The 24940-nt window shown below is 37.2% G+C and overlaps 1 protein-coding gene across 1 annotated transcript in view; it reads right to left on the reverse strand.

The window, feature by feature from the left end:
* Nucleotides 1–982: 982 nt before the first annotated feature.
* tmem164 (transmembrane protein 164) overlaps nt 983–24940 on the reverse strand; it is a 50328-nt gene continuing 26370 nt past the window's right edge. Inside the window, exons 4-6 of the mRNA XM_088924987.1 lie at nt 16954–17032; nt 3114–3214; nt 983–2452 (exon numbers count right to left, since the gene is read on the reverse strand). Of these exons, the coding sequence (XP_088781113.1) occupies nt 2246–2452; nt 3114–3214; nt 16954–17032 (387 nt within the window). The 3' untranslated portion in view covers nt 983–2245. The remainder of the gene's footprint in view (nt 2453–3113; nt 3215–16953; nt 17033–24940) is intronic.

Consider the following 24940-nt stretch of genomic DNA (forward strand, 5'->3'; position numbering starts at 1 on the left):
AAAATTTGCCAGTTTTTTTAGATGTCTTTATAATGGACTTTGCTGTACTTTGGGTGATATGTAATGCCTTGGAAATTTTCTTATACCCTTCCCCTGATATTGCTTTTCAATAACTCCATCCCAGATTTAATTTGAAAGTTTCTTTGTTTTAATTATATATTACATTCACTTGTACATTCACTTATAGACTGTAAGTCTATAAAATGAAATCTATAAATAATACTAGCTTCCCCCCCACCAACCTGTACTGATATTTCAGTGGATAAAGGTGTCGGCCTTATAATAAATATAATACTGCACCTCATCTGACATAAATGTTCAGTTCTGTGAGGAATAAATACACATGAAACATATTTACAGATTTTAAAAAAGGGTTTCTTAAAAAACTGCTAAACTAATTCTGATTCCAACACTTACAGATGAGAACTTCACTTTAATATCTATTATTTAAAAAACTGGTTCACTCCTATAGGAGATGTTTGTTTGGTATATAATTCAAAAATTTCATTTATTACAATGCTAAGCTGCTTAAGAATGTAAACATTAGAAACAACAGGATGTTCGTTGAGTGCTAAATTATATTTAAGGATATTTCAACATTAGCCCTTCCAGTCCTGTCAATTGTTGGATTTTAATGTGATAAGCTAATTAGTCTATTGAATACTGTTTCATTTCAAGGAATTATGAAGCTGACAATTATGACAGTAATGAAATAAAAGAGCATTACAAAATGTTCAGCTCTTGCCTAGTTCAGAGAAAGTGAAAATGACAGTTCTTTTAATTGTTTTTCAAGGTTGCATATGAAGAAATGTAAAGAAAAGATCTCTGGGAAATCATCATCATCTGGGAAAAATATAAAAGCTTTTAGAATTTCAATTCATGTGAAAACAGTGTGTTCTTCAGCAAGGCCATCGGAATTAGTTGATGAGCAGAGGGAATGCTTTTGTAAAGGAAGAGGTTTAAACAGAACTGCACCATATTAGAAAAAAAATCAAAACACCACATTTTAATAGCATTTCATTACAGCAGCATACAGATTCACTTGATGTACAAACAAAATGCCATCTTAATTTTTTTTTGTGTAAACAAGCTGTATATACTGTTCCACTAGCAAAATCTCTTACCCTTTTCAAAAGATTTGTTTTAAAAATGCCAAATGGAGAACAGGTATTATGTTCACAATGTATTAAAAAGAAAATTGGAGAGCCCTGAGTTTGACCTTTGACACTTTCAACTTGGGATTTTGGTTTGGCTGAACACTCAAGTAAATGCCACTTTCAATGGGCTAAAATAACAGCTTAATGGCAGTGGATTCAGTCACTTCTCCTTTTTTACATCCATTTCCTTTCAAAGACAGTAGTAGAAATAACCGGATGTGCTTTCTTCCACCTTGGCTTTTGCAATTACTTCATTAAATCGACATTTTCACTTCCTTGGTCAAAATAAATGTCTTTTCCAGGAATGTAGCAGTTGTTTTAATCGAAGTGACCTGAAAACCTTACGTGTGACATTGAGAACCAGGTCAGGACATTGGTGACCTATTAGGAAAACTAATTTTAGTTTTAGCTTCACGGCCATTCATTAAAATCAGCAAGCCTTCAAACTTTCTCAGTAAATAAGATTATCTAATACAGTACATATAAAACAACTTCTTGTCAACACTAAATGTTACAGACATCTCATTTTGTACAAATTTCAAAAACTGGCTCTGACAGCATTTCCTTTTTTTCTTCCTTTCATTTTTTTTTAAATAACTCCAATAGACAAGCTGGACAAAGAGCATTATTTACAGTAACAAAAATGCAAGTATATATATATCGCCTAAAAGCTGGGTTGGCCCCCTTTTCATTGCCTGGTACAAGAAACTAATAAATCATAGGCTTCCTGAGATGTGAGGAGCCATTTCTTTTGTCTTCAATGAAATTCACTAAAGGAAACAAAAACTGCACAGTCGGTTCCTATTTTATCCCTTTTTCTAATGGATTAAAAATACCTGCCTTACTATTGCACCACCCACCATTCCTACAACTCCCACGTAAAATCCCAAGTAAAACAAGTACATCTTCAAGTGTCACACCTGTGTTTGTCCACTACAACACTACAGGCATTTACGCATTAACTTTATTGATCCTGAAATAAATTAGAAATAAACAAGAACTAAAGTAATATGGTAGAATTCAAATAAATAAACAGAGATCGACGGTTGAAACGGTGGTTTTTTGTTTTCCTGTTTGCAGCTGATCGCTCAGTCGACTTTCTTTGTTCGCAGTCGGGCCAAGTCCAGGATGTACTTGCAGGTGGGGACAGCAGTGTAGAACAGAAGAGTGAGCAGTTTGCCGTGCGCCATCGTCAGCAGGGACTGGTGGCCGGTTGCCCACACACGGTACCAGGGACCATAGAAAGGATCCGACACCGCTGGGCACAACATGTTGTTGAGATTCACCTCCGTGACCTGCAGGTGACACCAGAAGTGTCTGGATTAGACTGTGAGAGATACTGGACTTTCTACAACTCCGAAGGGACAAAAGCAGAACGGTTTCCGGCATTAAAGCATTCTGTCACAGCTTGCCATTTTCCAACATAATTATTCTATTCCAGCATCATTTCATTTTGAAAGATCTCAGCCTATTAACTGAAACAACATGGATTGATCATTTTTATTCACTGTCTAAAAGGTTTTTGTGTCAAATGTTAGATTACAGCTCTGACATGGAGGTATTATACCGTGTAGCAGATCCTCCAGTCAGGTGATGTATTTTGGAGGACCTACTGTTCATACATTCACCGTATTACTTTCTATTTATGGGAAATTAAGAGTTTAGGTTGGAGCAACCCAATATTAATTTCCCTAACCTTCCTGATTTTGGTTTGTCTACCTACAGCTATTTTCTAGTTATTGTGTCTTATTCAATTCCTGGTTTGGCCCGAGGTCTAGACTTAACCTTGGTTATTAGACTCTTGACACAGTAATCATCTGTCCATGTTGGACATTCATGGAGAGCACTAAGCATCGGAATTTTTTTGCAAGCCAAGTCTGTTGCTGAGCTTTAAGGGACGTTTGTGCTAGGTTGGAGTATAATGGCTAAGTGTTCTAAATTGATCAATGGTCTTACCAGTCCCAGTGCCTGAAGAAAGGTGAAATGATAGAAGAACAGGATGCCAGTGGAGAGAAGAGCCCACCAGAAATCCCCCAAAGGCTCTGGCGTGTAGACACCTGTAAGAGATTAAAGCACATGCATATACAGTATGAATGTGTATTTATAGGTACATACTGAGCCAGCAAATAAACACAAACATACTCTCATGTTTCACAAGTAGAAACTCTCAAAGCTTTCAGTGCTCTCAGTAGTTTTTATTAAGGTAATTGTCTTTGTGTCTTATACACAAAATCCCCATACATTTTCTGCAACCAGTTTTCACATAACCAGCCTCTCCTGGGAATTATTTATGCTTGTATTCAAAGCACTTTGGCACTTTATTTTTCTATGGGGATTAAATTACCCAAGTGTGTGGAATATAGGGCTCAAAGTTGTCATTGAGGACACTGCCTTAAAAACACACACACAAAGCAAAAGTAAAACTATGACCCTAGACCAAAGAAAGAGTATTATTTAAATTTCAGAAATCTTTTCAAACATCTAACAAAAGGAACAAATATTTAATATGTCATTCTTGTCTTCCACTCTGTGTCTCTCATGCCTCATGCTTTGCAGCTACACATTATGAATGCAGGGATGATAAAACAGGGAAATATTAATGTGACAGATAATGGCGATAGACTAGAAAAACAGTGGACGGAAAGCAATGGAGAATATTCTGTAAACTTGTTCTCTATTTCTTCTGTACTTTTTACACTCATTGTTACATGCAAACATTCCAAATTGTAAAACACTGTTTCACTGTCTGCCCAGTATTCATTTGGAGAAAGCTTTTATCTCAACAATTCATGAGTAGGGATACAGAATAAAGATAATGCAAGATCATACAGCTGTATTTGACTAAATTAATCTAACAATAAGTGCATCTGAAACATATTACACATATACTACATACAATACCACAACAACTTCAATTATGTGATTTCCAGTACTGTGTATAAATGAAATCATGTATAGTTTATTGACATATAAAAATTTTAATGCACTGTAGTCTAAATCAGCTATGATGGATTCAGATCTGACTGATTTTTTCACACCTTTTATTTTCCAAGTTTCAGACTTTTGTTAACCAAGGATTCGATCAACTCCAGATTTCCATCGATTACAGAGACACTGATATGACATGTGATATGTGAAAAATATTTTAAAATCTTCCTCTTAGGAAACTGTATCAGTAAATAGATTTAATTGAAAATTTGCAAATATCATCAACACCCTAACCTAATTCCGATTTGCACCACACAAGTTACTGCAATAGTTTTTATGTCCACATCACATCATAAAAGTCTTATTGAGATATGGCCTGTTTTGCAAACCGCTCTTGTTCAAATACAGTTTGGCAAGTTAACTCAAAACTTGTTAGGCTTCAAGGATATTGAAGTAACAGAATACAATTTAAATATATTGAAATGGGGTTCCTGCATAGACATACTGTAGAGATGGCTGCTTGCCTTCCATTTTCTTCCCAAACAAAATATTTTGCAACAACTGCTAGGCCAAATAAATCCAAAATCCACAGGTATCATCTAGGGCAAAAATACAAATAAAATATAGTACAATGGTCCTCCTATGTGAAACTAGATGGCTTCCTGTCTATACTGGCCATTTTTATCATTGTATTTTGAACATTCAAACTGCCTGTATGAATGAACAATTGGTTCAAAAATTGAGGAGTCATCCTGGATAACTGACTATAACCTACGCATGGTTCCAGTTGAGAGGAGACCACTTGGCCCATTTAGCCAATTTGGTGGGAAAAAATAGGTAATAGATCCAAAGATCTCATCCACCTATTTCTTGAAGGAAGCCAGGGTATTGTCTTCAAATACATGGCTGGGTAACTTGTTGCATACTCCCACCACCCTTTGTGTAAAATTGCCTCCTGTTTTATTAAATGCACTTCCAGTTTCCACTTGTGTCCTCCGCTTTGTGTTTCATTGTTTACCCTGAGAAAGTCAATGAATGTGAGGAGGTGCAATGACAAAACATTGCACCAACATCAACCTAGTGTCCTGAGCTGCATTTTCAAAAACATGCCAAACTTTTACTACTTCAGAAGGACTAAACCATATATTTAAAACTTGCAAAATACAAGTAACAGTGTGGATCAGCGTGGCTCAGCATTAGATGTTGTGAAAAATTTGAAATGAACTGCAACATCAGAGTGATTTTTACTATGGGGTAGTTTGTTCTGTTATCCGATGAAAAGCCCAAAGAACTGAAAAACATTAAAAAAAATAAAGGTTGTGGGAATTCAGGAGAAACTAGCAGCAGTAAGGCAGCATCAAGGACACTAGTACACTAAAAATTGAGTGATTAAAAGATTTCTAAAAAATGCTTTCCAATAGCCATAAAACACAAATTCACTTTTCCAGTTTATAACTGTTCAAGTGTTACATTACAACAGTATTGTGTACAGATCTTTATTTGAACCAGTCAAATTCTGACTAAAACGTTGATAAGGTCCTTAGCAATTCTAATTTTTCCCCTGCAGCATCAATGTAGACTTCGTCTTTTGCCAAACTGACAAATTTCATTGCTCAAGGGTTCTACAGCTATATACAGTAGTGTCTCAACATTCATAAGGGTTTGTTACAGAGAACAATCGTGAACAGCCAAATTTGCAAATAACCAAATCCACCCTTTAACATTGCGTAATTTAATATAGTATACAGTACAGTATGTATGGTTAAAATACATAAGTAACATTCCCTTATATGATAATTAAAGTACTAATGCACTGGCTTTATGTCAATTAAAATAACTAAAACAAACAACAGTAATCACAATCTTATAGTAATCATTTAAAGTAAACAACATGAATCCCTCCACTGCGTCCAGCGGATGCCTGCACTTTCTCAGTCTTCCCTGCTCCATGTTTAGTATGCCCCACTGTAATGGAAAGGGCAATAACTCTGTCAGCGAGCCTATAAACTGATCTCCAGTCTGTTATTCCTTATGCCACTGAGACAACAGAGACCCTTTGTTACAATGCAAAAACAAGACCACACTGAGATATGGATGCTGAGTAGAAGGCAGGGGACAGGGAGAGGCTCATTCATTTGCTAGATTTACCTCACAATTCCAGTCTGTTGCACAAATAATTTGAAGGGTTTGCTTATTTGAAAGGTGTGCTTTGGCTCAGTTTCATCCCCCATTGTTCTTCTTCCACACAAAACCCCCTCTACCAGACTGAATTGCGAAAAAGTGAATTTGCTAATGTAAAATCTGGTGATGCAAAGATCCTACTGTATTTTATTTCAATATGACTTTCTGCTACCATGCTCAGCCAATAGGATGTTTCTTTCCATATAAGGCATGCTTTGTGTGTGACTATACATACTGCATTGATAATCTCAACAGTTGTAGCTGCCAGTGTTACTCTGAATTGAGTATACTTCTTAACCAAAAACACCCACTAATTGTACCGGGAGCTTTATTTAATTGTTTTACGTGGGTAGCAACATCCTTTTTTAACATTAGCATTACTTTTAAAATTGACAAGGTTAGGGAGAACTTTTTTTTTTGATCTGTTGCATTGACTTACTGTACGTAGTGTGGACATTTAAAATGTATATTAATACATTACCTCTTAAACACAACTTTAAAGGTTGCTTTTAAAAAAATAACTTTCCCCCTAACACAGGTTATACCTACAGTAAAGTACTTTGCAACCTCAGAGGTTTTAGGTTTTGATTCACACTCCAGAAGGAATTTTTAAACTGATTTAAAAACTGATTAAAAACTCGCTGACTACTAAATTCTTGGATTTTCATAATTGGTTTAACAGAATTCTAATTTAAGGTTTACAACTGATCATTCCCAACATGCTACCCATGTTTTTGGATATATACTGTACAGTGCTCTTGAAAGATATTGGGACAACAAAGTCAAAACTGTTATTTTTGCTTTACAGTTACACAAATTTTATTTGTGATTATTACATCAATATGAATGATAATTAAAGTATATGTTTTATTATATGATGTCAATGATGAGTTAATGAGGGCAGCAGCAGAATATGTTATGATGCTTGCAGAAACATCTTGTCTGTTTATATAGAAGAAAAGGGTGGCACAACAGTACAGTGGTTAGCACTGCAGGGGCGCTGGGTTCGATTCAGGACCTCGAGTCCTATCTGCATGGAGTTAGCTCTCCCGGTGTTTGTGTGGGTTTCCTCCAGGTACTCCGGTTTCTCCCACAGTCGAAGGAATGCTGGAAAATTAATTGGCTTCTGGGAAAAAAAAGCCCTGGGTGTGAGTGTGAGTGTCTATGTCTCTGTGTGCCCTGGGATAAAAGGGCCAAAGAAACTAAGGAGATCATGAGGAGAAAAAAAGCGGAAAAAGTTAGACTAGTCAAGTAAATCACCAGATTTAAATCCAATTGAGCATACATTTTACATGCTGGAAAAAATAAAGGCAGAACTCCCCAAAAACAAGCAGGAAAGTGGTTACAGCAAAGCCTTGGCGAAGTATCTCAAATTATTACATAAAGATTTTAGTGTGCTCTGTGGGTTTCTACAGACCAGTTTCTACACCATCAACACCCCAAACACCTTCACCAATCCTAACCTTGTTGTCACTATACGTTCTGACCTTTCCCTTTCACAGGATGAGCGATCCCTCCTCAGCAAAGGCCTCAATTTTGTACCAGTTCACAGGAAGCTGGACATCCCCCAGACCAATGTCGACCTTAATCGCTTTTACCGCAGGATCCATCTCAGAGCACATTTTGCTGAAAATTCCTCTTCACAGGCAGCTGACAACAATCCGGTTATTGATGTCATTAACAACATTAATCCCAAACGGAGCTGTTGGACTCCCCCCTCTGGCTGTTTTCCACCAGTTGATTATTTCATTAACCAATGCACCAATCAAGCTCCCAAGACACTCTATACCCAGTAAACACAGCTCCAACCTCACCCAAGGAGAAATTCAGGCTCTCCAGTCTCTCCGCAACAGAGATGATATCGTCATCAAACCAGCGGACAAAGGAGGCGCTGTTGTGGTGTGGCGTAAGGACCTATATATCTTTGAAGCCTCTAGACAACTAACTGACACTTCTGCCTACCTCCCTCTCCAACAGGACCCTACCACTGACTAACAAAAGGAAGTGGTTTCCACCATCTCACTTCTTATCAGCAGTAAGGAGCTCCTCCAGGAGGCGAACCGTCTCATTATTGAACATCCACAGGTATCTCAATTTTACCTCCTCCCAAAAATCCACAAACCGGACACCCCTGGACGCCCCATAGTATCAGCATGCAACTGTCCGACTACTTACATCTCGGCCTTTCTCGACAGCCTCATGAGACCGCTGGTTGAAGGTCTTCCCTCGTACATCAAGGATACCAACCACGCGCTCCAACTTTTTAATGATTTCCAATTTCAGGGCCCCGAATGCTACATTTTTACCATGAACATCACATCTCTTTACATCGTCATTCCCCATAATGACGGCCTTACAGCCCTCAAGCACACATTGGACAAACGCACAGTGCTTGATCCACCCACCCACACCTTGGTACGCCTTGCAGAATTGGTCCTCACACTGAATGCATTCTCATTCAATAACCTCTTTTACCAACAGGTGAGTGGAGTTGCCATGGGCACCAGAATGGGACCCAGCTATGCCAATATTTTTGTCGGCTGGGTAGAAGAACACTTCTTCGCTTCCTACACTGGCTATGTCCCTGACCTCTACAAGCGATACATTGATGACTGCGTCAGTGCCGCCACATGCTCCAACGACCAGCTTGAGTGCATCATTTCACCAACTTCCACCCGTCCCTCAAATATACGGTTAACATATCTTCCACTACTCTTCCGTTTCTTGACATCAACTTCTCCATCAACTACCCCCGACTCTCCACTTTTTATTACAAACCCACGGATTCACACAGCTATCTCCTGGTTAGCTCATTTCACCCCAAACACACTAAAAGCTCTCTCTCTTTTTCGCAATTCCTTCGGCTATGACGATTATGCAGCGACAACATCGACTTCCAGAACCAAGCCCTCAAAATGTACTCCTTTTTCATCAACAGAGGATACCCCAGCAGTGTTATTGACAGGGCCCTTGCCCAAGCCAAAAACACCCCTCGGAACAATAACTCAATCAGGAACCCCCACCATTACAACCGCATTCCTTTGGTGCTTCCCTACCACCCCAACACACTTCCTATCCCCAGGACTATTAACGACAACTTTTCCATCCTACAGGATGATCCCTCCATTGGGGCCCTCTTTTCTGACCGCCCCATCATCTCATATCGCCGACCACCTAATCTGTGCAACCTTCTTGTTCACAGCTCCCTTGACCGCCCTCACCAACCATCCACACCAGGCACTTTCCCTCGCAACAGAGCTCGCTGTATCACCTGCAAGTACACATCTAACACCACTCTCATTCAAGGCCCCTCAGGACAATTCCGGATCACCCAGATGGCATCTTGTACCTCCAGCAACCTTATTTACTGTATCTCTTGCAGTAAATGCCCAGCCATCTACATTGGAGAAACAGGAAGGAGACTCGGAGACCGCTTCAGAGAACATGTTAGGGCTGTGAAGATTTAAGATCTCTCCAAGCCCATTGTTTCCCATTTCACCTCTGATGGCCATGACCACTCTAATCTCTGTCTGTGTTCTCAAAGACAGTTTTCCAAACTCATACATCAGAAAGACTACAGTAGCCACAATTATCCTGCAGCTAGGATCACACCTTCTAAATTTCTTCTAAATTTTCTCCATTCATTGGAGATTTCATTTCACACCTCTCTACACCTATTCTGACTTCACACCTCTTGATTGGCCTCTCTTTCTGTCCCCTGCTCCCGCCTCTCGCTCCTCCTCTCTCCCAGCCTTTGTTCTCCCGCTTTGCTTACTGCCTTGTCTTTCTCACACCTGAAGAAGGCTCCACGGCCGAAACGTTGTGTTTTCTTTCTTCTTTTTTTCAGCATGGAATAAACCTATTACTTGTTCCTTTGCTAACTACCTTCTCTATTATTTCTCATACAATTAATCTAGTTACTCCAAAATAATAGGAAAAGTTGCAGATTGATCTCGCACAATATAAGGTTTTCAAAAATCTGTAGTACTCATTAAAGAAATGTAAGTAATGATTTAGAAAACAGTTGTTTTTTAAGAATACCTTACATCAGGAAGGGAAAGATGGGGCAACTGTTTGATGCAATAATATTTACAAAACATTTACTAATCCTACTCTACTGATCTAGTAATTTCTTTAAATATCCAAATACATTTGCTTATGTTGATAAATGAGTCATACTACTGAACAATGTAGTAGTAGCATAAAAGAAGATACAACTTAAAATTTTCATTCAAAATACTATTTTACTTAAAATATAAATTTGTGGATTTGGGTGGCAGTATTTCATTAACGTATTTTATTGATATTCAGCATAATAAAGCACCTTTAAGAGGAGGTTACAGATAAACAGTAATTCTGTGATGTTTTATGAAGGCACTTAAAGTACAAAATGTATTTTTCATAGTCTAGCTAAGTTGTAATTAATTGATAACAGCGAAGCAATACCAGCATCTGCTACAAATCAATCATAACTGGTTTCTTGCAAAGGATGATAATGTGCCCTTTTACTTGCTAACAAGATAACAGAGATAACTAAAATAAACTGCTTTATTAAAAAGTAAAGATGCAATTTTACTTTATCAATGTTACTTTTGTGAATAATTGTATTTACTGCTGACCATATTTGTGCGCATGGTAATTGTTTCTGTTATCATCTTTAGAATAAGTCCTGAGGTAAATATAGATAGAACAGAAAGGTTAATATAATTACTGGTACATCTTAGTACCTCATAGACTTGTATAAATCAATTTTAAAAACTAATTGCACTTTGGGAATGGAATGAATTATCCTGTTAATCCTCATTTGGTGTTTTTTTATTACTGTGGTAACACATTATAATATATTAGTTACTGTAAGCTAGGAAATATGGAAAAGGAGCTACTCTGGGTTGTGAATTATTTTTATTGCTCTTTGAAGTTCAAGAGCTAAAAGTAGGCGTGTCATGGCTAGCAAGATTGGGCTACCCTAATAACTGTTAAGAATCAATCTATACTAGTGTGAGTGAGTTAATCTTTTGTTCACTGTTCTGTTATTTTACAGTGGTGCTTATACACTCAGAGATACCTTCTCACCTGGGCTGCCATATGTGTTGATTTAACTTCAAAGATCCCAAGGTAAGATGTTAGTTTTATTTGCTTGAATTTGTATAACACATGCACACTCAAAGGACTCCAAAGCGTCACATATAGGGGATCACCCACTTTACACCCATAATGACCCTGCAATGTCACCACAGTTCAGGTATAGAAGTTAGCAACTGCTTCACCAACCCAATTCAATCAAGGGGGGACTTTAGGTAACTCATATTGTACAGTACCAGACTGGAATTGTACAATATGGGCCAGGCTACTGGGATGTTGAAAAGTGCCATGGAATATTTAATGATCAGTCAAGACCTTGGTTTGACATCTTATCTGAAGAACAGCACCACAAACAGCACTACGTTCCCAGTCAGCATACTGGAAAGCTGTTTTTTTGTTTTGAAAAAGTTCCAGTCCAGAGGTAAGAATTACTAATCTTGCAGAGGGAAATTTTTCTTGGAGCTCTCACACCCCAGTACTGACCAAGCTTAGCTTCTTAAATTTGACAAGATCCAGCTACAAAGTGGTGATACTGCTGACTTTCCTAAAGATGATATTTATTACTTTCAGATTGAACATTGATAATTACAGTACAAAATAATACAGATAAATACAGTATATAATTACAGATCTTAAGCTCCTAATATTTTTCATAGCTTTTAATAAATTATTTAACCACTTCCAGAAACTGAATTTAGATTATTTTAGAACAAAAATACAATTCATAACTGATTTTTAATAGTAATTAGAAGAAAACGTCCAACGAGGGATCAAACTTGAATTTTTTAGATTACGAAGCAAGGGCAATACTGAAAGAGCTACTGCCTTGTACAATACTGATAGAGCAACCTTTATCATGTGCAATACTGAAAGAGCTACCTGTTGCCATGAGCAATACTGACTGAGCTATCTATTGCTTTGTGTAATACTGAAAGAGCTATCTTTTACAATGCACAATACTAACAGAGCTTTCTACTGCCTTGTGTAATACTGATAGTGCTATCTTTTACCATGTGCAATACTGTCAGAGCTATCTTCTGCCATGTGCAATACTGATAGTGCAGTCTTTTATCACATGCAATACAGACAAAGCTATCTACTGCCATGTGCAATACTGATAGTGCAGTCTTTTATCACACGCAATACTAGAGCTATCTTTTACTCTGTGCAATACTAACAGAGCTTTCTACTGCCTTGTGTAATACTGGTACTGCTATCTTTTACCATGTGCAATACTGTCAGAGCTATCTTCTGCCATGTGCAATACTGACAGAGCTATCTACTGCCATGTGCAACATCTCCCACTGACTTAAAAGAAGGTGTATCTCTGATCAAATTGTCAACGTCATCAAAGTCCGTGTACAGTTACTAATAATCAGAAAATCTGTGATGATTTAGATTTAGGAAAAAATGTTCATGGTGTATGCTGGGTTCCCTTTGATTTTTTGTGAGCACAACAATAGCACACCAAGAGAAGCCTTCATATTTAACTAGCTCCCATACAAAGCACCATCCAAAATGCATGTACTGTAGGAGTTGAGTCTGTTGAATTTTTTCAACAATCTGTGACTTTTGGATATGTACCAGTGCTACCTGTTGGAAGGGAACATCATAGGTAGAAAGATGTACTTTCTGTTTTCCGCCTTAAATGCTTCTTAATTTCTGGTAAGTCCTTAGTGCCTTTTTTTACTGCTAGACCTCAAGCAGTCCACTAAGCTGGCTCTGCAAACAGTTTTTAGGAATCTAAATGTCAGCCAAAACTCTTGTGTTAACTCAGCAGTTTGTAATCAAGCAGACAGGACACTGAATTTGTGTTTTGTACTCCGGGATAACTTTCTAAAGTTGTAATTTATATATTAAGTTAAATAAATGCTTTTTATGTGTGTCACTACAAAAGCACCTTCTGTGTCACCCTGATGTACTGTATGCCTTTATTTAACTTACTTCATATTTGAAGCACTTCTACATTTTTTCTCATGCTTACCTGCAAAATCACACTTGTTTAATACTTGGAAGCAGTTAATTCCAGTAATAATATAGTATATACCTGTAGCAGTGGAAATAATAATGAATCTTCCTTAAAGCTTATTCTAATACATCAATGGCAAACACCATGAGTTTCATTTTCCACTTCTTAGGCCTTTCTTTTCCATAATTATGTATGAGTAGCCCTTTAATGACAACTTGCGGTGGTTAATGTTTCTAAATGATATTTAATGCATCTGAGATCGATACTTAATCACTAGAAGAGAGAAACAAATGCAACCTATCATGCTGTACAAAATAACTGCTCACTGCAAGATAGCTTGGCACACCTACTAAATCAGATAACTCCCTATGGTACAGCACTTACTAAAAGGATGGGAAAAATCTATTGACTAGTGCCTCTTTTTCAATAATCAAGACAAACAGAACATTAAATTCCATATAAATGTCTGCTATAATTGTCACAAAAATGAAACATCAGGCAGTCCCAAATATATACGGCTATTAACATTACAAAATTATTCCTTTATAGTGACCTACAGCCGCATATTCAACAGAATAAGTAGATAAATAAAATAGAAAAGAAAATACAGTGAATCACAAATTGTGATCATAAAAATACAGAAACAAGTACAGTTGGTTAATGGTAGGGTAAATAAATGCCCTGGGTAGAAGAGGAACAGGTGAAAAGGAGATAAAAACATTCAGGACAGCAACAACATGCCTTTCCTTTGTGTCTCAAAATAACCGACCTTACCGCAACAAGACTTGGTTCTAGTTTTGGGTTATTAAGCCCACTGTACATGTGTATTTTTGTCCATACATTTATTTTCTAACTGCTTCTTCCAATTCAGGGTCGCAAGGGAGCCGAAGCCTATCCCAGCAGGCAATGGGTTCAAGGCAGGGTGGAGTACACCTTGGACAGGACACCGGTCACACTCACACTAGGGCCAATTTTCTAAGAAGCCAATTATCCTACCAGAATGTCTTTGGACTGTGGGAGGAAACCAGAGCACCCAGAGGAAACCCATGCGTATCCTTTACAAATATGCAAAGAACAGTGCGTCACTTTGTATCAATCAATCGTAACAATATTAGCAAGTCTTAATATTTTCTATATTTTACTTGTCTTTTACTTTATCTATTTTACTTAGTGATAGCTATTCTTATTTTAGAAAACTGTTTTCTGTGGCAGTATAAGATTTTCTCTGGTAGTTTCCCCATATAAAGAGTTCTAATTTTTTAAGTTGCCTGAAACAAATCTGAACAGTCTTTAGCTTAATAAAGATTGAAAATCAAAAAGTCATAACTATTAAGTACACTCAAATAACTCAGCCCTAATATTCAAACTTGACCTTCTCCTAGGTTGTGCTTTGTCTTATGTCCTGAAATATCTCTACTATGAATTCCAAAAATAACAAAAATACATTTTGCATCTTCACATTTGTGATGAATTTGTGATTTCTATATGTACATACCTATATGATACAGAGCATTCAAATACTTCCATTTAAAATACTTTGAAACACAGCGTGCAACCTAAACTTACAGGTGGCACTGAATTTACAGAAGAACAGGCAAATGCCTTGAATAATCTGTGTTTCTCCTCTTGTGGAGAAACAGTTGCACACCGCCAGTCACACATAAAAATCATGACAGATTGTGATCTTAATCATGGAGACCAAGACAACTATAGGCCTTATTCTACTGCAGGCCTTGTATATTCACAGTCATCAAACATGTGGCAGTCAGATTCTTGCTTGCTGAGTATGGAAGATGCAAGAACCCCAACAGGCCTTCATGGTAACTGAAGAGTCTCAGAGACTGAAGGTGTCTGTGACAGACCCTATCCTTAAATAAGATGGCTCTGAACACATACAGAAACATAAAGGTGACACTGTGCAGTACAGGAGGCTCTCTTACAAGTTTTTATATACATTCTCATCAGAAAGGACTCTAAAGAAGCCCCCCCAAATACTACTAATCACTAAGCTACCAGCTACCACAGTGAAACCCTTTGTATCTCCAAACATACCGCTAATTAACCCCATGTGAGAATGTGAAATTAAGCATCACCAATAATCTAATTCATTGACTAAGTGTCATCCAGTGTGTCTATTGATAGAAGTCAACCCCTAGAGGCAGGTCTGCTGTTATTCAAAGTCCCTTCAAAGACCGGTCTGCCAGAGAGTTCTTTCATACTTCACCTTGTCAATGCAAACCCCACATTCATCAGCTACTCACTACCCGAGTCTATGGAAACTGAGAAAACTAGCTGTGAGATGATAGGATCCGTCAGAGTACTGAAGAAAATATGGCCTTTTCACAAAGGTATTAAGGAAGTTATACTGCACGTGGTAATGTAGATATTGACTACAGGTGTCCGGAACTAGGAGAGAAGGATAAAAAGACCACTTTGGAAGTTGTTGACCAAGAGGCTCACAGGCAGACAAAGGAGCCAGTGAGAAGGCATTGACTGGCAGCTGGCAGGCAGTGCAGCTGGAATGGGAGATGTATTTAGCTGTGAGGAAGACAGTGAGTTTAAACAGAATAGCAGAGAAAATGCCTCACTTTTCTAATTGTCAAAGCATAAGAGGCTAGCTAAGGAAACAGAGTTAGTAAGCTACACATCAAAGTAGGGAAATCAAAGAAGACATAAAAAACCATCACCCTAAGAAATACTTAACATCTTAAGAAATCCTAAGAAGAGATGGCTACGATTTTGCTTAACCCTAATTTCCCTAAACTACAAAAGTTGTTTTCAAACTATGCCTAAAGTTTTTATAACTTACAAATTGGTACATGACCATATTCATACCTCATAATAACCAACTGAGGGAAAACTGTTTTTATTCCACTGCTACACTTTATGACAGCTAATAGTACATAACATTCAGGATTTTTTTGTATTTGAGCTAACATATATAAAAAAATAAGGTCAGGCAGGACTGTGAATGTTTTCAGGATTATTTACAACATGTCCTCATTTTAACACTGTTCTCTGAGAATTCATTATTAAACTATTGAAGAAGACATTCCCAAAGAGACTTTTAAAAAGACAGAAATTAACGGTTAAAAAAGCAGCTTTGGATAAAAGCACCAGTTAAATACATCAATAACAGTCAATAAAGTAAAAAAATAAAGTAAAAAAAAATTACTGAAATAACTAATCAAAAGTGAAAATTGGCAGGCAACATAGATAACTAAGTCTTTGACACAACTTTTACACTAGATGGCAGCACTGTATCATATTTTATTGACAACACCTCACTACAGTATAAAGAACACCACACAGTGAAGAGATTTTCAATCCAAGTGTGTTTTACTACTGTAGATCTATTGTTTACCGCATACACTCAAAATGAATCTCATTATAACAGCAAAAATACCTCTTTGTACTTCACCTAAGCAGGTAATGATTTGGCATGTTCAACATTAAATGTGGATTTAAGTGATCAACGATTAGTTCAGATGTGCATTTTACGGCAAGACCTGCTGTGGAACAGACAGAAAAGATGGATATTTGAGCAGTGATGTCCTAGGAGAAACAATTAGGCTTGAGCTACTCTTTTACAGTTAAGCTGGGCACATGACACAAGCAGAAAATTAATAGACGTACCTCCTTTTCTAAACAGGTAGATGGGAACCATATAAAGTATGATGTGCTGGATATAGTAGACCTCCATTTCAAAGGGGAGCTGTAAGGAGACAAGAAAAAGAAGCATTTTACTAAAGAGTGAAGTGACAACTACTTCTTCAAAAGTTACTACTGGTGCACTACAATTGTAGTGAATGTTGGAGCCAGTAACACACATTGAACATGCAATCAAAAAACTCCCAAGTGCCCAAGGCCTATCAAGGTATTGTAAGTCTTTTATATTGCTTCATTTGAGGCATTATTTTGTATATAATGGGTTTTCTGCTTCACTTTGCATCAAGGGCATTCGTCTCTAAATTTCTCCTAGAGCAACTTCTGAAGTGATTTTGGACAAGACCTAGGCTCTTGACCATCAGCAGTGAACAAACTGGGATGTAACCAGAGAGTACAAGTCATTGACAAATGCACAGAAAATGTAAGACATATTAATTAGCAACATGTCAAAGAAATTTCCAATTTTACAACATACATCCTGTGTCACCAGTATGGATAATGAAAGAGGGATAAAGTCTAGAATATCATTACTTCAGAACTTACGTAATGTGTGATAAGCTGTATAAAACAAAAAGGATATTGCGTGCAATGCGATTTTAAGAAAATGCTAAAAAGGATTGCTTTTTTCCTGGGACTTCACTTTGAAACATCAGTGTGTCGTTTGAAATGGCAGATTTACTAATCTCTTGCATGTCACAACCAAAAGCAGAGTGAAGCAGCCTAGCACAGATACAGAAGACAGTGCTTTATTTTGACTTACTGTAAATGCTAAAAAGTGGCTCCTCTCCTCAGCCACAAAGAAAATTATTAGAATTTGATAAAGGCAAACACAAGAACCAGGAGGTGGGTTATGTTCTGAGAAAAGAAGAAACTCTGGTGAAAACTAAATAAACATCCTGTGGTTTTAATTTCCTAACCACCTCCCAAAAAGAAATCATTGTTGCTTAATGCAATGAGCAAAAAAAAATGCAATGAACAAAAAAAAAACATTATCAGCAATCATAATAGATATAAAATATTAATTCAATGAGATACAGAGAAATTAAGTAAAAACATTTAACATGGAAGTTCCTATAGTACATTGAACAATTCCTTATTACGAAAATCAATGCTTCATTTATTTTCATTTGTATTTGTTATTGGCATAAAGATGAATGGTAGCTCTGTAGCTGTTGATTTTCTGTTTACCTTTAAAAATCTTTACAAATTAACAAAAAAAGTCAGTTAATAACTGCAAATAATGAATTTATTTGTACAACTGAGTGCACATGAAACACAAACACGATAAAAATACAGTACATCACTGTCCTAAGATGTACAAAAACAAGTGATCGAGTACATGGAGCAGTCAATCAAGTGTACAACGTGACAATTTGCTCTGACCCACTGTATTATCACGTGAAACAATAATTAGTAATAATTCCTATTAAAAAGCTTGTTTGCTTCTAACATTTAGATTTTTATTGCATACAGTATAACACAATACAACACAGAAGAAAACTTTGAAACCTGTTGATTGCTTTGTTGATCTGATTGGGTGGTGGGAAGATGGTGTTAATTGCTGATTTTGTTTTCTAAATTATGAAAATTTAAACTGCTTGAAATAACTTTGCTATTTCACACTGAGAATGTTTTTAAAATATGTAACTATACAAGATTTAGTGCATGATATGTTTTTAAAAGGCTGAAGACTTTAAATAGTTAAGCTCAGGTTTTGGATGGTTAAAAAATAATATATACTGTAGTGTATTAACAAATTATTATGACAATGCCAATTTTTACAGTATTTTGTGTGTAGCAAAACACATGTAAAAAGTAAGTAATCTTGCTTATTATTTTCTTCCTGTTCCTGCAATGTTTAAATTTTATTATTTAACTTAAGATTGAGAAAGAAAGTGCACCAAAAAAGGATTCTACAATCCATTCTCAGTCCATGTTTTGATCACGAACACTGTAAAACTAATTTGGCGATCGAAGCTGTGGCATTTACTTCCTTCTCATTTTGCTTTAGATATCACACATTTCTGGTTTAATGGAAATGACTCAGCAGAGTCATTTTTTTTGTCTGGCTGTTTTCCTCTGCAAATGGTTCTGCAAACTTCGAACTGTTGATTCGAATAAACTGAGAAACATCTATAACTCACCACCAACAAATGGAAGTTTGATTGTGTACTCGGATGAAAAAACATTCTTTAATGTCTTTACACAAGATAGCAGAAACTCTGAAATAAACAAATGAAACCCTACATTGAAAAAAAGTCTATGCTATTGTTTAACTGCAAGTATTTTTTTTCCTCTCTTGGATGGAGTTCCAGTAACACTAAATAACTTTAGGCATGAACATGCCACAAATGATGAACAGACGGACCATTAAACCACAGATGAACACCCAAATTACTCAAAAGCAAGAAAATACTGCCACAAGGAGTCAACTTGTGTTGACTCCTTGTGGCAGTATTCAGTATTTTCTGAGGCCTTGAAAGCCTCAGCTTTCATTTTTACGCTGACGATACTCAAATATACATCCATACCAAACCTGACACTGATGTGGCTGTCTCTATTCTATCTAATTGCATCTCTGACATAAAAATTTGGATGACTCAAAACTTCCTTCATCTTAACTGCGACAAGACTGAAGTCATGCTTATTGGTACCCCCCATCAACTTCGTAAAGCCAGTCCTGTAACCCTATCTGTAGATGGCTCTGTACTTGAGCTTCAATCTAAATTGAAAAACCTTGGGGTTATATTCGATTCTGGCTTAACATTCGACCCACATGTGCAGCATACTGTCAAAACATCTTTTTTCACCTCAGAAATATCACAAGACTATGCCCTATGCTATCATTAACTGTGGCTGAAAAGCTGATCAACATATTTGTATTCTCTCGAATTGACTACTGCAATGCTCTACTCGCTGGGGTATCTAAATCTACCCTGAACAAACTGCAGTATGTCCAAAATTCAGCAGCCAGAATCCTGACCAGGTCTAGTGCAAGTGTTCACATTACTCCTATCCTGGAGTCCTTGCACTAGCTTCCGGTCAAATTCCGCGTAGACTTTAAAATCCTCATGCTCACCTATAAGGCTCTACATGGCTTGGCACCTCAATACCTGTCTGAACTATTATCGCCCTACTCCCCACATCGCAACCTCCGCTCTTCAAATTCTGCCCTCCTTACTGTCCCCCAAGCCCATCCACATTGTATGGGTGACAGGGCCTTCTCCTGTTATGCCCCCAAGCTCTGGAATTCTTTGCCGAAGGATATCAGAGTCACCTTCTCTAAACTCCTTCAAATCCAGACTCAAAACCTTCTTCTTCAGAAAAGCCTTTTCTTAACTGGTCCCATTCTTCACCCCTCTGCTCTTCTTAGTACCACCTTCCACAGTCTCCTCTATTGTTATTGTTGTATTGTTGTAATTGTAATTGTGTCTTATCTTGTGTATTCTTCTTATTTATTGTTGTATTCTTCTTATTTATTGTTATTGTCATCCTGTAAAGCGCTTTGAGAAGCCACCTTTAAAGGTGCCATATAAAATAAAGTTTATTATCATTATCATTATTATTATTATTATTATTATTATTATTATAACTCAACTATATAAAATATCAAGCATAAAATGGACCAGACCTTGTACATTAAGAAGTGCTTAAAAGAGAAAATTATGTAGAAGGCAGATATTTAATCCATGGAAATGGAGGATAATTTCATAACATTTGGACATGCTCATTTTAATTTCTTTATTAGAAAACACACAAGAAACACACAGATTGTATAATAGAACAGAACAAGAGAAGGACATTCCAAATTTGCCTGTTTGGTTTTTAGCTATTTGATTTAGCTATTGTAGTTGAGCCGAGGATTTTCTAAATGAAGCCATGGGCTTTGACAACATATCTGGGAAGCTTGTTTCATGCTCCCACAACCCTTTGTGTGAAACCATGCCTCCTCTTTCCCATTTTAAATGCACTTCTGCTTAATGTCAATTGGTGCCTGCTGGCTCACATTTCCCCATGGATTCTGAAGAAGTCCATTAGATTGACCTTATAAACGTCCTTTGAAGGTTTTTAGTACGAGGGCCCTCACATAATTCTCTTTCACCAATTTAAATAAAAAAACAGACATAAACCTCTCCTTAGTAGCAATATAAACACTAAAACCTTACTAAAACTTAACTTTTTAAGAGAAATAAAAGAGATATACAGGTACATACTTTGATAATGGCAGTAATTTACTAGCATTGTCTTGAGATAGAAACCACAGGTGTCTGCTCGGCATGGTGGTGTGTTCTACACTTGATGTGTCTGGCACAGTACAAGAAGATTCTCCAGCACAAGGGCCCAGTCTGTATAACAAGACTGATAAACACCTCATCTTTGTTTCCAGTGTAAGAGGCCATTCATCTATTATTACTATGGCTATTGACATCTCAGCTGGAGTAAACACCTTAACTTGTTCCTTCTCTGCTACACATTGTTTAACGGTCTTAGTACTGTCAGAGAGATTTTCTTTCTGAAATTCAAAAAAACACTACCCAAAAATAATGCATCATCACCTTAACCATGATATAGGTCTATAAGGACTATCTGAAACTTTTAAATTCTCTGAGCCAATTTTGTGTGAAATTAACAAATCATATCTTCATTACCATCTGAGACAAAAAATCTGTTGTTTTTTTTATTGCTGAAAATATTACAACGGAAACAAAATTAAGTTTGTGGTAAGGGATCTATTAATGCATACCTCAGACATCCTCTATTAAAAACTGAATTCTCCTTGTTTTTTAAATTGTGTTGCTAAAGCCTTTCATGGCAGCTGAACTCTTTTTAAGGTCTATTACATCTTCACTATAAAAAAAGTTTCTGCGGTAAAACTTTTCTCATTCGTGGCTTGTGGCTTGGGCAGCAGGTTCATATTGTGACAAGAAAAGGATGATTTGAATTACTTTTTGTTTTAAAAAATGTTATTTGTTTGGCAAGCCTTCCTCCTCTAGCAAGTGCTGTTTCTTCAGTGAATCCATGAAATATTCATCAGCCCCTTGCTGGAACACTTGGGTGAAGACATGCTGAAGCCTTGGTTTGTCATTAACAGCCTTGGCTGCTGAGTCTGATCACCTGCACATGACAGGCAGCTAATTCAGAAGGGGGGATAATTAGAGCATGAACACCAAAATGAAATATCTCAGGCCCGTGAAAGACTGAAAGGAAGAAAACTGTTAGAGATGCCACTGGGAAGCCAGTGTAAGTGATTGGTTGTACATACGGGCACATAGTACTGGAATAAGTGCCACACTTTCCATCCAGAAAAAAAAAATCAAACTTCATCTTCAGCAAGAAACTGCAGAGCAGGAGTAAATTAGTCATTTTAAAATATTTTTTTAAAATTAAAAACAGAACAACGACACCAAGAGGTAGCCGTTTTCACTGTTGTGTTGTTTTCAATGTCGTACAGCTGAAAGGCTGCTAAATTTCACATGGTAAGGATCTGACAATCTCTTCAACCCTTCAAGTGAGTGGTGCCACAGCAACCACAAACTTTGAACACTGAGTCTGCTTTCAAAATCAAAGCGGATCTAAGACGCACAGGCCTCTTCCAGGGCTTGTTTCAGCAGTTCGAGAATTTAAACATTGTAAAATAACTTCAACTTTATGTCCTTCATCATACAAAGTGAAAAAAGCCAACAAAAAATGCAGAATTGTTGTTACTTTTGCTAACTTAAATCATCATCTCCTTTGTCATGAACACAACCTGGTTTGTATCCGTCTTCTCATGTGACACAGCTGCCAGAATATCAGGTTTCAGGAAAGAGATGAAAGCACAATCTAAATCTCTGGAGGTGTAATAAAAACAGCCAGCACTGCACCTGTAGTTTGCTTATAATGCAGCTGCAGATGGATATATTTAAGAAGATAAGTTTCAGACAGTGAAACACAATTAATCTGGAGCCAAGCACCTGTTAATAAAGGGCCCTATACAGACGAGACACAGCATACTGTTTTTTGAAAGTAAAACATAAGGCAAATACAGAAATGAAACGACATTTTCTGGAGATGCTTTTCAAACCCAGGTTTATCCTTGTAAACCTGTCCATCTCCAATAGTGGACTGGGGCAGATAAGCTGAGGAAGCACAATTAAAACCCATTTTGGGAAGCAGTTAGATGTAAAAGGAAAAAAATCCAAATTTTAACAATTCATCTCCAGTGAATTGTGTAATAGAACAGGGGAAGTAACCTTACTCTTCAAAGGAGTTTGTTGCTGCTGTTCAGTGTCCAAACAAAGTGTTTAATTACATAACCTAAAAGCCCCCTTCTTACTCCCACCACTTTTTCCCTTACAGTTTTACAGTTTTGTAAAGAAGCCACAAGGAGTTGGGCCATAGCGATTGTAATGCAACTGCAATTTTGTGTTAATGCTGAACACTGGAAACTAGGAGGAAAGTCAATTTTAGCTGGGAATCAAAGACATACTGTCTTCTAAAGTACCTATTCTCTCAACAACTGCAAATAGTATTTTATTGTGACCAGAATGCCTAATGAAATTATTTTTTCTCACAAAATACATAACAAATTAAAGGGGCAAAAGTATTTTTATTATGTAATAAAAATTTATGAAAACTGAAATGTCTTGTTTAATGAAGCATTCACCCCTCTGAGTTAATAATTTGTATAATCATCTTTTGCTGCAATTACAGTCCTGAGACTTCTTGGGAATGTCTGTACCAGCTTTTTGGGGGATTTTTGTACATTCCTCCTTGAAGATTTTCTCAAGCTCTGGTCAAGCTGGATGAGAAGAGACGGTGAATCTTTGTGTCCATCCTCAGATTCTTAATTCTGATTCTAGTCTGGGCTTTGACTGAGCCTCTCAAGCACATTCACCTTCTTGTTCTGAAGCCACTCTAGTGTTGCTTCGACTGTACGCTTGGGATTTGATACACTGCTGGAATATGAATCTTTTCCCCAGTCTTGGGTCTTTTGCCAACTGAAGCATATTTTCCTCAAGGTTTTGCCTGTATTTGTCTCCATTCATTTTTCACTCTATCCTGACAAGTTCCCCAGTCCCCCACTTCTGAAAAACATCCCCCATAAGATGATACTACCACAGTGTGATTCATGGTAGGGATGATGTTACACGAATGATCAGCTGTGTTTAGTTTGCACCAGCCGTAGCACTGCACTAAGGCCAAACTCAACTTTTGTTCAACAGACCAGACAATCTTTTGCCACATGGTCTCAGGGTCTACAATTTGTCCTTCTAAACTCTAGGCATGCTATTAGCTTCTGTCTAGCCAATCAACCATAGTAATGCCTCAGAGACTGTTGTGCTCTGGAATGGTTCTTAAATATTAGTCATGGAACTCTGTAGCTCATAGACAGGTGTTTTTCTTCTGAAATCCATTAATCCATTAATTTTCCAACTGCTTCACCCAATTTAGGGACATGAGGGAGCTGGAGCCTATTCCGGCAAGCAACAGGAGTAAGTCTGGAAACACCCTGGACGAGATGCCTGTCCATCGCAGGGACATACTCACACTCACACCTACGAGAAAGTTTCCCAAAAGCCATTTAACCTACCAACCTATGTGTTTGGACAGTGGAAGGAAACTCACACAAACACAGGAAGAACATACAAACCACATGCAGAACACATGCCACCGAGCCACCCTCCCTGAAATCATATTGAACAGGCCACATGTACAATCAGGTTTTAGATTTATCTCACAAGGAAATTAGATGTACTGTACCTGGGCTCAATTTGCAAATGAAGTGAATACTTATCAAGTGAAGAGATTTCAGTGTTCTCTTTTAAATTATGGGCAAAAAGAATTCCAGAATCCTTGTACCTTTGACGTTATAGATTATTTTGTGCCAACCAGTGAAAAAAATCCCATATAAATGTATTTCTATTTGAGACTGTAACAAAATGTGAACAAATCCAAGGGGATGAATACTTTC

The sequence above is a fragment of the Atractosteus spatula genome, chromosome 9 (genome assembly GCF_055471065.1).
Source record: "Atractosteus spatula isolate fAtrSpa1 chromosome 9, fAtrSpa1.hap1, whole genome shotgun sequence".
Taxonomy (NCBI): domain Eukaryota; kingdom Metazoa; phylum Chordata; class Actinopteri; order Semionotiformes; family Lepisosteidae; genus Atractosteus; species Atractosteus spatula.